The 16,934-nt window shown below is 36.1% G+C and overlaps 1 protein-coding gene across 1 annotated transcript; it reads right to left on the reverse strand.

Annotated features, from left to right (window-relative positions):
• Positions 1–2,189: 2,189 nt before the first annotated feature.
• LOC104095605 (NAC domain containing protein 52-like) lies at positions 2,190–2,915 on the reverse strand. Its single transcript, XM_009601757.2, has one exon. The coding sequence runs from the start codon at positions 2,913–2,915 to the stop codon at positions 2,190–2,192; it is 726 nt and encodes a 241-aa protein (XP_009600052.2).
• Positions 2,916–16,934: the final 14,019 nt, after the last annotated feature.

Below are 16,934 nucleotides of genomic sequence, written 5' to 3' on the forward strand. Positions count from 1 at the left end.
TGCACATATTATAATAATTCTTGCAATTGTTAGTAGCCAACAAGCCATCAACAGAACTCGTTACCTCATCAGTTCCATCGAAAACATTATTCAACGTCGTGATTGTGGAAGTTACCTCCCAGTCACTCAGCACTCGGCACTCGGCACTCGCACTCAGTAGGTACCTGCGCTCACTGGGGGTGAGTACAGACTCCGGAGGGGCTCCTTAAGCCCAAGCGCCATAATCTGCACGGACAACTCACGTGCGATAATAATAAAGTATGCTGCAGGCAGGCAGTCTCGATCCACACTCATCCTCACCAATCAGGCCCTCGGCCTCACTCAGTCACAAGTATGTTGCAGGCGGGCAGGCCCGATCCACACTCATCCTCACAAATCAAGCCCTCGGGCATTCCAGTAAAATAGGGCATTCGGCCCAAAATATTTATATGCATCAAAATAGAGTCATAAAACTGAGTTATCCGGTAAACAAATATAAACATGACTGAGTTTTGTTGACCAAGTCACAAATCCCCAACAATTCATGCCCACACGCCCATCACCTAGTATGTGCGTCACCTCAAAATAATAGATTGATATGAAATTCGGGGTTTCATACCCTCAGGACTAGATTTACAATCGTTACTTACCTCAAACCGGTCAAATCTCTACCCCGCAATGCTCTTACCTCTGGACTCTGCCTCCAAATGCTCCAAATCTATTCACAATCAGTATAATACCATCAATATACGCTAATAGAAATGAATTCCACAAGAAAAGCTTCAAAATTAGACCAAAACCCGAAATTGGCTAAAATATTGCCTGTGGGGCCCATGTTTTGGAACCCGACAAAAGTTAAAAAAATCCGAAATCCCATTCAACCACGAGTCTACCCATACCAATTTTACCAAAATTCAACCTCAACTCGACCCTCAAATCTACAAATCTAATTTCCAAATTTCTAAGTTTCAATCTCTGATTTACACCTCAAAATCATGTAATGTAGTCGGATTACTCGATGATAATTCAATATTATGGAGTAGAAATGATCACAAGGGACTTACCTCAAGTTTTCCTTGAAAATATATCAAAAATCGCCTCTCCCCAAGCTCCAATTTGTCAAAAATGGCAAATGGGACGAAGTCCCTGTTTTTATAATTCTGCCCAGACATCCTCGGTTCTGCCTCGATCTTAGCCTTCGATCGAGGTCCTCGATCCTGGTCCTCGGTCTTGTCCCTCGATCCTGGTTCTCGATCCTGGGCTCGATCATGGCTTCGATTGTGCCCCTCGATCATGAGCTCGATCTGGGCTTCGATCGTGGCCCTCGGCCCTGAGCTCGATCATGCCTTCGATCGTGGCCCTCGACTCTGGGCTCAATCATGGCTTCGATCGTGGCCCTCGACCCTGTGCTTGATCTAGGCTTCGATCGTGGCCCTCGACCCTGAGCTCGATCTGGGCTCGATTTCTGGGCAGAAGCAATTTCCAACTGAAGGAAATTGCAGCAGCTGTTCTAGTTTAATTTTTGATCTGTTAACCATCCGAGACTCACCCGAGGCCCTCGGGACCTCAACCAAATATACCAACAAGTCCTAAAATATCATACAAACTTATTCACATCCTGTTGTGGCAACCGGCCTCTAACTGTTGCGACACCTTCAAATTAACTCTAACTTGAATACTCTGAGTACCTATTACAATTGCCTCTAGATAAAGCTGATAGGTACAATATGAAAACACCTACTACAATTGAACTAGAATAAAAGACAGACACTTGGAACTGGTTCTTCTATCTGGTTCATGTAGCTTCAGGTTTGCACATTTTAATCACATACGAATTGCTTGCAAAATGCCTGCTATTTTGGTCTCAATTCACGTTTAACTTCCGCTTTTGTGCATATCTGTAGAATGAGAACATCCTGCAATATATAGAGTTAGTAGATGAAGAAATAACTAGAGTTCTAATGCTACTCTTCCTTGGTGGAAGAGTTCTAGTTGATCTCAACTTCTAACTCCTCCCTTATCTTGGATAGTGTTCTCTTTGATTAAGGAGTCATTCTCCTTATCAATTATGCAACCTTTTCAATCAGGAGATATCAATTATACCAAGTTAAGCTAATCTCCTTCACGTGCATCCCACATGCTCGAATATGCCCGTGTCTATGCACACAAGGGATGGACCTGGTTCATGCCTGAGCTTCCTTTGTCAATCTTCAAAACAAACCTTCACTTGGGCCAACAACCACTACTTGTAATGGTTCAACAACACTGTTATTCATCACCATTGATTCTTGAAAAGCCATCATTTCAGAGTGTTCCAAATTCTTGCACATATTATAATAATTCTTGCAATTGTTAGTAGCCAACAAGCCATCAACAGAACTCGTTATCTCATCAGTTCCATCGGAAACATTATTCAACGTCGTGATTGTGGAAGTTTCGGATGAACTGTTAACGTGCTTCAGCTTCTTGATGGCACAGAGAACATAATCTCTACAGTCTTGGTCGAACTTGTGAAGAATAACCTTAGAAAGCTCGTACTCCTTCATGAGCCAATGTCCATCTTTCTGATCTTCAGGGTAAAACTCTTTATTCTTGTAAGACAAATTTGTCTTGGATCCAATATTAACCATTGGTTTGCCCTTGGCGTCCTGTTTCCAACTTCCCTTGTTTCCTACAGCACGATGATACCTCGCGTTGCTTTTCTTCTTCAGCTTTGTGATAAAGTGGGGATAACTACTGCTGTCCTCATCATCACCACAGGGTACTCCATGTTCATATATTTCCCAGGGTTCTTGTTTGCCATAGACATCAACGTTAGTGGTAATAAATCCAGCATCATACATCTCTTGTCCAACAACGAATCTCAACAAGAACGTAAGTCCTTCTGAATCTTTTGGGCGGAAACGGAAACCCTCTTCTAGCTCTAAGTGCCCCATGAATAACAATGAATATCTCAACAAGAACGCAACCTTTGAATGACAATGAAACAGAACTAGAAAGAACAAGAATAGTACTATGAAAGAAGCAGAGAGCGAAGGAGGGTTGAGAGTAGTCCAGTGAATTTATAGATATCTACCTCCGTTTAGGAAATTATTACTTAGGCAATAATTAAGTAGGGCTTAAGTTGGTTAATTATTTCTTCTACCCAAAGTAAGAACTTAAGGAAACTTTTCTTTTCCCAATCATATATGGACAACTTTTGTTTTTCATATTCATATTCGTATCCCCTATTTGGCCATAGTTCTTTTCTATGATTTAAGGAAGTTATTACTATAATTTTCAACATTTAAATGTACTTACTTTTGTAATATAAAGAGACAATGCTAAATCATCGATCATGCGCTAATTGGATTAATTTTTTGAATGTTGAGAAATTTAAAGCTTTAATAAGGAAATAGTGGAAAAGAAAATTCCACTTAATTCCAATTTTATTTTTTTTATACTATAAGCTAACTTTAAGTATTTGGTGTTTGTGACTTTTTTCCCACCCAAATAAGCTATCCCTAGCCCCCGGCGCGTATGCAAGATTTTTATGCAAACGGTGTCGATATTTAAAGAAGTGAACAAATGAATCAATGTAGAAGATCATATTAAAAAAAATACACAATTCAAATCATATTAATAAATTCAAATTCAAGTTACTGTAACTCTAATGGACGAGTTTTTAATTTTTCAAAAATATATTATATATATAAGGAACCAAACAACCTTTTAAAAACTCATCATTCCACTTAATTCCGACTCTATCTTTCCCAAGTTTGATGGGTTAAGGTGGATTAAGGATTAAATCTGGGATTAAATCTATACTATATTTGGTTGACAGTATAAATTTATCCCAGGATAAATTATACCGTCAACCAAATACAGTATAAATTTAATCTCACACATTATCCCCGTACCAAACAACCCCTAATAAGTTAATTTTAAGTAATTGGTGTTTATGACTCTTTTTAACCCAAATAAACTATCCATGGCCCTATCCGACCCTATTTAATTTTTAATAATTGGTTACAGGAGAAAAAAGAGTTAAGCTAAGCACCTGCTTTCTTTTCTTGCGTTCTATCTGGGTATTTTCGCATATGGAGAAAGCTCTGGCTCTTTCTATGACTCGGTGAGGCAAATAATCACATATACTTCTTGATGTCAATTTTGCGCTGCACTTTTATAAAGGATTTCAATGTCTCCACCAAGAGTTATGGGAGAGTAACCACAACGACCGGAACATATACCAATAACACCGTCTAAAACAAACTATAGGTAAGATATTAATATATCACAGATTTACACCTGAGAACATCAAACTTTAACTCATTATAAATTTTACCTACCTAACTAAAATTATTAGTTCAATTGCAGGTTCACATGCTATGCTATCTAATCATATGTCATTTGACAATCAAACCACTCGAATAGGCCAACCGTTCATCAATTTCAGCCAGTGTTTTAAAAGGTTTTCGGGGCGAGGCGCACCAAAAATGCCCCGAGGCGATGGTGTGAGGCGAAAGTCTCAAGAGGCATACGTCCGGGCGTTTGAGGCATATTTTTGTAGTGAGGCGTAAGCCCTAGAGAATGTTTTAAATTAAAACAAAATTTGTTGAATAAGTCATTCATATAATACCCAAATTCTCAAAAGTCAGCTTGTAATTACTCAAAAAATTTAAAAAGGAACTGAAATGTATTAAATTTAAAAGTCAAGACCTTTTTTATTGATTGAAGCCCTAATATTTATGGTCTTTTCTAATTCTTTATCTTGTCCGCTAGTATGCTAATATCTCCCAAAAGCAATAAATATTCAATTTTTTTTACAAATACAAAGAGAACTCCATTCTCCTTCATAGCAGCAAGATCAAAGTTCAAATTGCAGGTTAGTCATCCTTTTAGTTCCTCCATATAGAAAACATTATTCTTTCGACTCAAGTTATTTGTGCTTGTAAGTAGCGTATAATATATATATATATATATATATATATATATATATATATATATATATATATAGTTTTCTTTAATTTTTATGTGATTTTACTTGTTTATAAATATTTAATGTAATTATATTATTTTATAAAATATTATGGGGATTACGCCCCGTGCCTCGGGGCTTACGTCTCGCGAAGGCATGTGTAAAACACCTCGCCTTATGCCCATACCTTTTAAAACATTGATTTCAGCTTGTACTTTTTCCTTCAAATTTACTTTTACTCCTTACATTATTGTTTTCATATAATTTATACTGTTTGTACTACTTAACATGGGACACATGTGCAACGCACGTAATCAGAGACTAAGCTAGCTATTAATATATGTCTCAAAACTCTTTGTATAGTTAAATGAATGTAAAAGGTTAAAGTTTGCGAATGCACGAAATAAAATTATAAATAGAATTGTGTTAGTGTTTTGAAGGAATCTTATAAGTTGAAACATGTTATATTTGATGGAAAAACACCTATGAACAGCGGAAACAAATAGTCAGGTTTACTTGCATTTAATATAGACAACACACAATCACAGATTTAATCAAACGTAAAATCGATATTAATTGGTGAAGGATTATAATAAGCAGGGGAAGTAATCCCAGTATCAAAATCACATGTAATCTAGACAACTAGCATAAACGGGATTTCACGGGTTACCTCTTGAAGCGTGAACAAAGCTCCTCTATCACGTGAGCCTCCAATTCCACAACAACTCAATGAATTCTCCATCATCAGCATGATAAATATTCGCGAACGTTCCACGGCCTTCTGCTGTGTTACCCAAATAATATTCGGTAATAGTAATTTCGTGTGGGCGAAATTTTCTAGGAAAAAGGCTAAACAATTTCGGCCACCTTGTTCTACCTCCTCTAGGTGGAAAACCTTATGTATTTATAGCATAAGTTTTAAGGGTTAAAACCCTTTTCCAAAACCTGTTGGGTTTTCTTTTCCACCAGAAAAAGGATTTCTTTATTTCATATTATTTAGGCACAGCAGGGACCACAGAATTTAATTAACAAGGCTTCCAATTATGGAATTAATTTCTAATTTTTGAAATTAATATCCACCATAATTAATTACGAATTATTCCACTAAAAATTCGTAATTGCACTCCTTATTCAATTTCGAAATCCATCCATTAAATCTTATTTAACTCCCCATGTTAAGATTCAGATACGAATCAATTAAATTAAATTACTGACGATTTAATTTATTGATTATTTCCTTTAGATTTTCGCTTAACTTATTTCATGTGTCGGATACAAAATCCACCGGCCGGGTTTACACATGAAAACTTATAAGCTTTCATAAAGGTGTATCATCAATCTTTAAACCGAGACATGGATTCCATCAACTAACTGTTACTTCGCCAATGTACATTATTATTATCCAATTTACCAGTCATATTGACCCACGAAAGAATCTCGCCTTTTAATAAATTAAAACAATAATAAATATACATAACTAATAATAATTATATCAAGATTAAGAGTATAAGTACATCTAATGGCTAGAGAGTTTATTTAATTAAGTGAGTATAAAATACTTATTTCTACTTGGTCCGTTCAATACATACAAAATGTACTAGCACAAGAAGTTGGAATTAAACCATTCCCACAATCAAGATAAATTATATTTAATCTTGTGCTACAATCATCCATGATGGTTTGTCCAATTCCATTATTAGATTGTGAACTCAAACTTTATACTTATAAGAACCGATGATCTAATCTTCCGTGTATAAGCTAAACTCTATACAATAAATCATCTACTATATAAGTAAAGGACACATACTAATAAATGATCTATTTAAAACTTTATTAAAATTGAATAAATAATTGTTCCATAATAAATATTATATCCAAACCAAACCCATGGTTAATAGTATATATCCCAACAATCTCCCACTTAGACTTTTAACCATGACAATTATTAGAATATACTATATCTAAACGCATGGTTGATAGTATATGCCCCAATAATCTTCCACTTAGACTTGTAACCATGCATCTACAACTTTCTCAAGCATTCTTTTTACATGAATATTAAAAGTCTCCACAAAATAAGATTTTGTTAAAGAATCTTGCCAAGTTATTTTTAATGCAATCTTTGTCCAGTAGTGCTTTGTCGTAACTATCTAGTTTGGTATTAAACTCTTCAGGGATCTGTTACCGAAACTATCCCAAGAGTATACACCAAACTATGATTTTTCTTTGTATTCTCCCACTACGACGAAGTACTACTAATATTACCTTTATTATCTTATGGCATTGAAATATTAGCGACTTCTTACTATAGTGTTCACTGTTCAAACATCACTCTCACTCGATAAAGGCATGTCTATTAACGTTCTCCCACTACTTAAATACAATGGAACATCAATTCGAACATGTGGGTTTTGATGTTCTTGAACATCTAGTTATTTCTTTGCCCAGTTCCTGTAAAGATAGTTTACTTCTAGGAACATGGTTTATTAAACAGTCCTTATCTAGAAAAATACATCTGTTTTAACAATTGCCTTGTTTTCTTTAGGACAATAAAATAATACTCCATTCGTTTTCTTGGATATTAAATAAACATGCACCTGTCCATTCTTAGTTCCAACTTACATATCCACTTTCCCTTTCAGCACATATGCGGGGCAATCCCATATCTGAACATGCCATAGACTGAGCTTACATTCAGTCCACAGTTCTATAGATGTCTCAGGTACTAACTTTGAAGGAACTAAATTCAGAATGTAATTTGCAGTTTCTAGGAAATATTCCAAAAACAAATAAGGCAAATCTGAATAACAAGTCATTAATCTATCCATGTCCAAAAGAGACTTATTTCTTCTTTCTACTACACCACTCTATTATGGAGTTTACGGTGTAATCAATTGAGATGCAATCCCTTATTCTTGATAAGTAAAAAAAGAACTCTTTAGAGAGGTGCTCGCCACTACAATCAAATTGTAGTAACTTAATATATTTCCTTGGTGCTTCTCCGTTTCAAGTCTTAAAAATCTTGAATTACTTAATTCATTAAGACTTACGGTGCATCAAATAAATATATTAATATTTTGAGTAATCATTTATGAACGTCACAAAAATACTTAAAACTATCTCTTACCAGTATATTCATTTAACCATACAAATCAGAAGGGATTCATCCTAGGTTATCATTAGCTTTATTTCCTTTTGAAGGGAAACAACCTTTAGTCAGATTTCCTTCCAAACAGGATCTACAAGTTAGTTGTGCCTCTACTTTTAATGAACCTAAAGGTCCATCCTTGACCAACTTGAAATCCTATTCAGATTAATATGACTTAGACAAAAGTGTAGAGATAAGTTTTTCTCAATTTTTGAAGAACATATTCTCTTATGAGGTAGACTAATATTGTTCTGTTCAGGAGAGACATTAATATACAATAACAAGGTCATGCATTCATGTACCACAAGTGATAAAATATTTATCAAGCTCAATAACTCAAGAGTTATTCGAAAAAGAAAATAAATATTCATCTCTTATTTTGCCCAGAAACCGGAATTAAATTCCTTCTAACAAAAGGTACATATATCGCATCCTTTAAATTAATGTCTTATCACTAAAAGAAAATTTTAACAAGTAATACAACAAATTGCATGAAGTCATTGTGGAGTTGAGATAAAAATATTAAATAGATCATAATAAGTCAAAACACCGAATAGTAAAATTCAGACTACATTCAATATTTATATGCATACATGCATCTCGAATAATAAATTTCAACGGAAAAATAACCATTCATGCAAAGTATATTATATAATGCAAGAATTATACAATCCAAAAATAAATAGAACCAACTCAGATGGAGAGTATACTATTATTTTCAGTCAATTGTATATAACCTTTTAATACGAAAATTTTAAACACACTACACATATATGTCATGCATCTTGAATAGCAATTTCTATAGGAAAAGAACTACTCATACAACATACATATATAATGCCAGATTATTCATTCCAGTAATTAAAACAGACCCAACTCAGATGGAGAGTATACTGTTAATTTAAGTCAAGTGAACATCATTATTAATAGCTCTAGTTCCATTGATCCAACATGTATACTCAGATGGAGAGTAAGTACACGATATCAATTACTAGTATTACACTTAGTGAGCTTACAATAAATTTATCCGGTATGGAGGAAGACCTAAAGTCAACGCGTAAATTTATTACTCACTTGAAATTAATAGTGGAAGACCATAAAAATATATTTTTATCACCACTTAATCATGATTGTATTTTAGTTACAAAATTGATTCAACCATTAAACTCAGATAGAGAGTTAATACAGGTTATCAATAACTAGTAACTATACCCAGTGAGTTCATAATAAATTTATCCGATATGGAGGAACACCTAATGTCAACGCGTAAATTTATTATCTCACTATAAATAAAAAATGGAGACCATAGGGGTTAATTCCTATCACCACTTTATCACAACCACGAACTTTTCTATGAGGATTAAGTTCCAGAATTTAAAAAATACTCAAAACCCCATTTAAACAGTCTTAAAACACTAACATTAATGTTTTTCACTGCATAGCAGTGGGAATTGATCACTGGGCTATTTCTGATAAACCTACCAAATTTCAGATCAATCGAAGATCATTAAAATCACAATCTCCAAAAATTGCGACCAAATTTGGAAAATTACCATTTTAAGCATTTTTTAAGAATTTAAAATATGACCTACGTTCTTATCATACACCAATTCATGTCAAATCAACACGTGTTATCATGTTCCAGATTAAACATAAATAAAATAATAGAAAGAATGACTTTTCTTATGTAAATCACATTTTAATCCGCCAAACCTCCAAAAAACGCATCTAAACGATCTCGAATCGTCAAAATATGATGTGATTCACTGCTTTGCAGTGAGTTCTTCTTAACTGATCATTTTCAATGATCATACTGAATTTCAGGTCATTCGGAGATCGTGAAATTCACGATCGCCAAAAATTAGACCAAATTCGAATAAATTATTTTTGGTGTATTTAGGATTAAATCCATGTGATTTGCATTCTTGCTATATATCATATCTAGTTAAATCATCATGTTTCAGATTTAACACAAATATAGCCGATATATAAAGAATAATTTTTCATATTTATAACAAATTCAATTTAATAAACTGTTTGAAAACTCATCTAAACGACCTCAAAATGCTGAAAAACAGCATGATTCACTGCATAACAGTGAGTTTTTCTCACTAGATCGTTTTCGATGAACCTACCAAGTTTCAGGTCAATCGGAGTTCGTCAAATTCATGACCACCAGCCTGCAACCAAACTCGGAGAATAACCGTTTTAAGTAGTTTCATGAATTAAAATAAATATGATATTGATTTCTATTCTCCTTATAATTATACTATGAGCTCAAGGCATATATTATGTTCTTCCTATTTCTAGGATACATAATATCTCCTTTTACAATAAATTATCCTTTTATTAAATACACAAGAACCTAAGATATTATATTTTCTCTCATTCAGCGAAAAACCTAATATCTCTTCTCATGGGTGGAGTTGGTATCACTAGTATCCAAAGATAAAACTCTTTTCTAGTTAAGAACCTCCACCACTAATGTAGATTTATCAAGGATAATTTTCACATGGTACATTAAGCAGATTTTAATGACTCAAATAAATAGACCATTTTGTGAATCCTACTTATTAATCATAATGCCCAATCCATGAATAGATATAATTTCACATGTACAAATTTATTAAGAATTTTTTATGAGTTCAAACAAACAAACCACTTTAGTGGTAACTATTTATTACTCACAAAATTCTCAATTTACGAGTGAAGATACATGTAGCTCATAAATTTATTTTATGGCAGAATATTGACTATAGCTTAAAAGCCATACCAATAATATAAAACTCATACAAAATACCGTCATATTTCACTTAATTACAACCTCCAACCAGAGAACATTATTTTTTTCATCGAAAATCCAAGACTAGTAATCACGTAGGGTATGAAAATATAAACTAAAATTTGAGAAATTTTTTATGCACAAATATGCCAAACTCACCAATCATTAATCATCCAGCATATCAAACAGAGGATTTCACTTTCTTAAAAAATAATTATATCATCATACAATATCAAGTATACCTTATAAGACCTGGTCAATAAAATCCTACACTTCTATTATTGAATTTAATACAACAACACGACTATTTACTAATAGCTAATGTGTAAACCCATCGTATCACCGGTATTTAATCATGGAGACCATGGGGAGTCACCCCACTACCATTAAATTAAAAATGAATTAAAATTATTAAGAAATAATTTTCAGAAAATATAAAAACGTCCAAAACACAGTCCAAACGACCTCAAAACGCCGAAAGAAACTGTCAAGACCCAATTTCACCTATAGGTCGTGATGGCACCCAATACTACGGCTAGGCAAGCCAACTTAATAAATTAATCATTCATTAACAAAATTTAAACCAAGAGAAATAACAAAACCCAAATTCTACCAATATGTGTGCCAAGACCTGGTGTCACAAGTGTATGAGCATCTAGTAGATTATATAAAACCTCAAATACTGTCTGAAATAAAAATAGACAGAATGAAAAATACAAAGAGAGACATTAGTAGCTGCAGAACGGATCAGAGAAACAGCTCACCACTAAGCCCCTGGATAACGTGGGTGTAAGACGATAGGTCCCCCACTAGTACTTGCCTCAGTTCCTACACAAAAAGTGCAGCAAGTGTAGTATGAGTATGTAAACAAGGTGTACCCAGTAAGTATCAAGCCTAATCTCGAAGTGGTAGAGACGAGATGGCCGACTTTGACACTCACTATGGGTCAATAATAATAATTGACTTACAATTAGGATATTTAAATCAGCATAATTTACAGAATTTAAAATAATTTATTAAATCAGCGAAAATAATCAAATTCCTTCAATTCAAATAATTTCCAATTTATCAATTAAATATCATTTACAGGAACAACAATTAATTCTTTAACAAGCAAGAATAATAATTCATTAAATTTCAAGGATTTTTCAATTTATCAATTAGCTTCGCAAGCTGAAATAAATTATTAAAGTATCGTGTAATTATTATTATTAAGCACGATTTCTGCCGAGGACGTACGGCCCGATCTAGAGTGTCGTGTACACTGCCGAGGGACGTGCGGCGCGATCCATAAATGCATCTATCCTGCCGAGGCGTTCGGCCCGCTCCACAAGAAAGGAGGACATTTTCTTATTTACCTCCGGAAGGAGAGTATATTTATTATAAGATAAATTCAGGAGGAAGAACAATTTCTCTTAACAATTAATTAATTTAAATAGAAAATCAAGTATATGAAATTTTTATCCTTTTATATTTTTATCTAACAATTCACAATATATTTATATATCAAATAATATTAATTAAACAAAGAATACAATTTACACAAGTAATTCATGCTTTGAGTCCTAAACTACCCGGACTTTAGCATTAATAGTAGCTACGCGCGAACTCTCATCACCTCGTACGTATGTAGCCCCCACAATTAGCAATAATTATTTAATTTAAATAACCTATGAGGTAATTTTCCCCTCACAAGATTAGACAAGAGACTTACCTCGTCTTGCTTCAATTTAATCCATTATAAGGCCTTTTCCACGATTATCCAACTCTGTCTGGCTCGAATCTAGCCAAGAATAATCGATACAATAACTAAAAATTATAGGAATCAATTCTATAAGAAAATACTACATTTTCAATAAAAATTCTGAAATTAATAAAAAATTCGTCCATGGGACCCACGTCTCGAAATCCGGTGAAAGTTACGAAATATGAACACCCACTCAACCATGAGTCTACCCATACCAAAATCACTAAATTCCGACAACAATTCGGCCCTCAAATCCTCAAATCTATCCAAGAGCGTTTTTAAATTTTTTTCCAATTCAATTCACCAATTAAATGATAAAAATAGTGATGGATTCGGATAATTTAACCAATATTGAGTTAAGAACACTTACCCCGTTGTTTTCTTTGAAAATCTTCCAAAAATCGCCTAAATCCGAGCTCCAAATCGTTAAAAATCCTATTTTCAGAACTTAAACTCTCTGCCCAGTGATTTCTTCTACGCGATCGCGAACTTCCTCACGCGATCGCGTAGCACAAATTTTCTGCCCAAACATTAACCCTACGCGATCGCATCAAGTCCCACACGATCGCGATGCACCAGGTTCTGACTCTACGCGATCGCATCCCTCTTCACGCGATCGCGTAGCACAAATGCGTGGCCCAGCTTCCTCTCAAATTTCCCCCTACGTGATCGCAAACAATGACACACGATCGCGATACACACACTGGCCAATCCTACGCGATCGCGGACGTAACCACGCGATCGCAGTGAACAAATTTCCAGCTGCCTAAATTAACCCTACGCAATCGCAACCCCAGTCACGCGATCATGTAGAACAAATCCACCTCTGTCTAAATTACTCTACGCGATCGCAGTCCAACTTACGCGATCGCGTATAAGGATACCAGAAGCAGCTATCAGCAGTGTTCCAAAGGCCAAAAGTGATCCGCTAGTCGTAGGAAATTCACCTGAGCTCCTCGGGAACTCAACCAATTATACCAACGAATCCCAAAACATCATACGAACTTAGTCGGACCCTCAAATCACACCAAACAACGCTAAAACCACGAATCATCCCTCAATTCAAGCTTAATGAAACTTAAGATTTCCAACTTCTACATTATGTACCGAAACCTATCAATTCAAGTCTGATTGACCTCAAATTTTGCACACAAGTCATAAATGACATAACAGAGCTATAAAAATTTTCAGAACTGGATTCTGACTCCGATATCAAAAAGTCAACTCCCGGTCAAACTTCCAAACTTAAATTCATATTTTAGCCATTTCAAGCCTAATTTAACTACGGACTTCCAAATAAAATTCCGAACACGCTCCTAAGTCCAAAATCACCATACGGAACTGTTGGAATTGTCAAAATTCTATTCCGGGGTCGTTTTCTAAAAATATTGACCGACGTCAAATTTAGCACTTTAAGGCCAACTTAAGGAACCAAGTGTTCCGGTTTCAACCCAAACACTTCCAAATCCCGAACCAACCATCCCCGCAAGTCATAAATCATTAAAAGCACATACGAAAAATTTTATTTTAGGGAACGGGGTTCTAAAAGTTAAAATGACCGGTTGGATCATTACATTCTCCACCTCTTAAACAAATGTTCGTCCTCGAACGGGTTTAAAATTGTACCTGGAGTACTGAATAAGTGTGGATATCTGCACCGCATGTCTTCCTCGGCCTCCCAAGTCACTTCCTCAACTGGTTGGCCCCTCCACTGGACCTTTACTGCAAAAATCCTCTTGGACCTCAACTGGCGAACTTGTTTATCAACAATAGCAAATGGCTCTTCTTCATAACCCAAACTCTGATCTAGCTGAACCGTGCTGAAGTCCAACACATGTGATAGGTCAGCATGATACTTCCGGAGCATAGATACATGGAAAACCGAATGAACTCCCAATAGACTGGGAGGCAATGCAAGCTCATAAGCAACCTCCCCAACTCGTCTCAACACCTCAAATGGGCCTATAAACCTTGGGCTCAACTTGCCCTTCTTTCCGAATCTCATAATCCCCTTCATCGGCGAAACCTTCAAGAGAACTTGTTCACCTACCATAATGAATAAATCACGCGCTTTCTGATCCGCGTAACTCTTCTGTCTGTACTGTGCTGTACGAAGTCGCTCCTGAATCAACTTTACCTTTTCCAAGGAATTCTTTACCAAATTAGTACCATATAACTTAGCCTCACCGGGCTCAAACCACCCGATGGGCGAATGACATCGCCGACCATACAAAGCCTCAAATGGAGCAATCTCGATGCTGGATTGGTAGCTGTTATTATAAGCAAACTCGACCAAAGGCAAGAAACGATCCCACTGACCTTCAAATTCAATCACACATGCCCTAAGCATATCCTCCAAAATCTGAACTGTCCGCTCTGACTGCCTATCGGTCTGCGGATGAAAGGCTGTGCTGAGCTCTACATGGGTCCCCAACTCACTCTGTATTGCTCTCCAGAAATGTGAAGTAAACTTAGGGCCTCTATCTGATATAATAGAAATTGGCACACCGTGCAACCGAACTATCTCCTGAATATAAATCTGGGCCAACCTCTCTAAAGTATACGTAGTCACAACAGGAATAAAGTGTGCCGACTTGGTCAACCTGTCAATAATCACCCAAACTGTATCAAACTTCCTCAAGGTCCGCGGCAACCCAACTACAAAGTCCATGGTAATTCGTTCCCATTTTCACTTTGGTATAGTCATCTGCTGAAGTAGGCCACCTAGCCTCTGGTGCTCATATTTAACTTGCTGACAATTTAGACACTTAGCTAGATATTCAACTATGTCCTTTTTCATTCGTCGCCACCAATAATGCTGCCTCAAGTCACGATACATCTTCGTAGCACTTGGATGAATAGAATACCGAGAACTGTGTGCCTCCTCCAGGATCTTTTTCCTCAGTTCATCTACATTAGGAACACACAGACGATCCTGGAGTCGTAAAACACCATCTGCACCAACAGTAACTTCCTTGGCACCACCTCGTAGTACCGTTTCTCGAAGAACCATTAAGTGTGGATCGTCATATTGACGAACCTTGATCTGCTTAAATAGTGAAGACTGAGCTACAACACATGCAAGAGCTCGGCTGGGCTCTGAAATGTCCAACCTCACAAGTCGGTTAGCCAATGATTGAATATCCAAAGTTAATGGCCTCTCCTTTGCTGAAATGAAAGCCAAACTACCCATACTCTCTGCCTTCCTACTCAAGGCATCTGCGACCACATTTGCTTTGCCCGGATGATATAGGATAGTAATATCATAATCTTTTAGTAACTCAAGCCATCTACGCTGCCTCAAATTTAGGTCCCTCTACTTGAACAAATGCTGCAAACTGTGATGGTCAGTATAAACTTCACAGGACACCCCATAAAGATAATGCCTCCAAATCTTAAGGGCGTGAACAATCGCAGCTAACTCCAAATCATGTACCGGATAATTCTGCTCATGGGGCTTCAACTGACGTGAAGCATATGCAATAACTCCCCCTTCCTGCATTAATACACAACCCAAACCAACGTGTGAAGCGTCGCAATACACTGTATATATTCCCGAACCGAAAGGTAACACTGGTGTTGTAGTCAATGTTGTCTTGAGCTTCTGAAAGCATGCCTCACAATCATCGGACCATCGGAACTAAACACCCTTCTGGGTTAATTTGGTCAAAGATGCTACAATAGATGAAAAACCTTCCACAAACCGACGATAATAACCTGCTAAACCCAGAAAACTCCTGATCTCAGTCGCCGAAGTGGGACGATGCCAATTCTGAACTGCCTCAATCTTTTTGGGATCAACTTTAATACCTTCGCCCGATACAATATGTCCCAAAAATGCTACATACTCTAGCCAAAACTCACATTTAGAGAACTTAGCATATAGCTTTTGTTCCCGCAATGTCTGAAGCACTACTCTCATATGCTGATCATGTTCCTCCTTGTTGCGCGAGTAGATCAAAATGTCACCAATGAAGACAATGACAAACGAATCAATATATGGCCTGAATACCCTATTCATCAGATCCATAAATGCTGCCGGGGCATTAGTTAAACCGAAAGACATTACCAGAAACTCATAATGACCATATCTAGTAAGGAAAGCAGTTTTCGGAACATCCGAATCTCGAATCTTCAACTGATGATACCCCGACCTAAAGTCGATCTTAGAGAACACCCTAGCACCCTGCATCTGGTCAAATAGGTCATCAATACGTGGCAACAGGTACTTGTTCTTAATAGTGACTTTGTTAAATTGGCGATAATCAATACACAACCGCATTGTTCCATCCTTTTTTTTCACAAATAATACCGGTGCACC

Source organism: Nicotiana tomentosiformis, chromosome 3, assembly GCF_000390325.3.
Source record: "Nicotiana tomentosiformis chromosome 3, ASM39032v3, whole genome shotgun sequence".
NCBI classification, from domain to species: domain Eukaryota; kingdom Viridiplantae; phylum Streptophyta; class Magnoliopsida; order Solanales; family Solanaceae; genus Nicotiana; species Nicotiana tomentosiformis.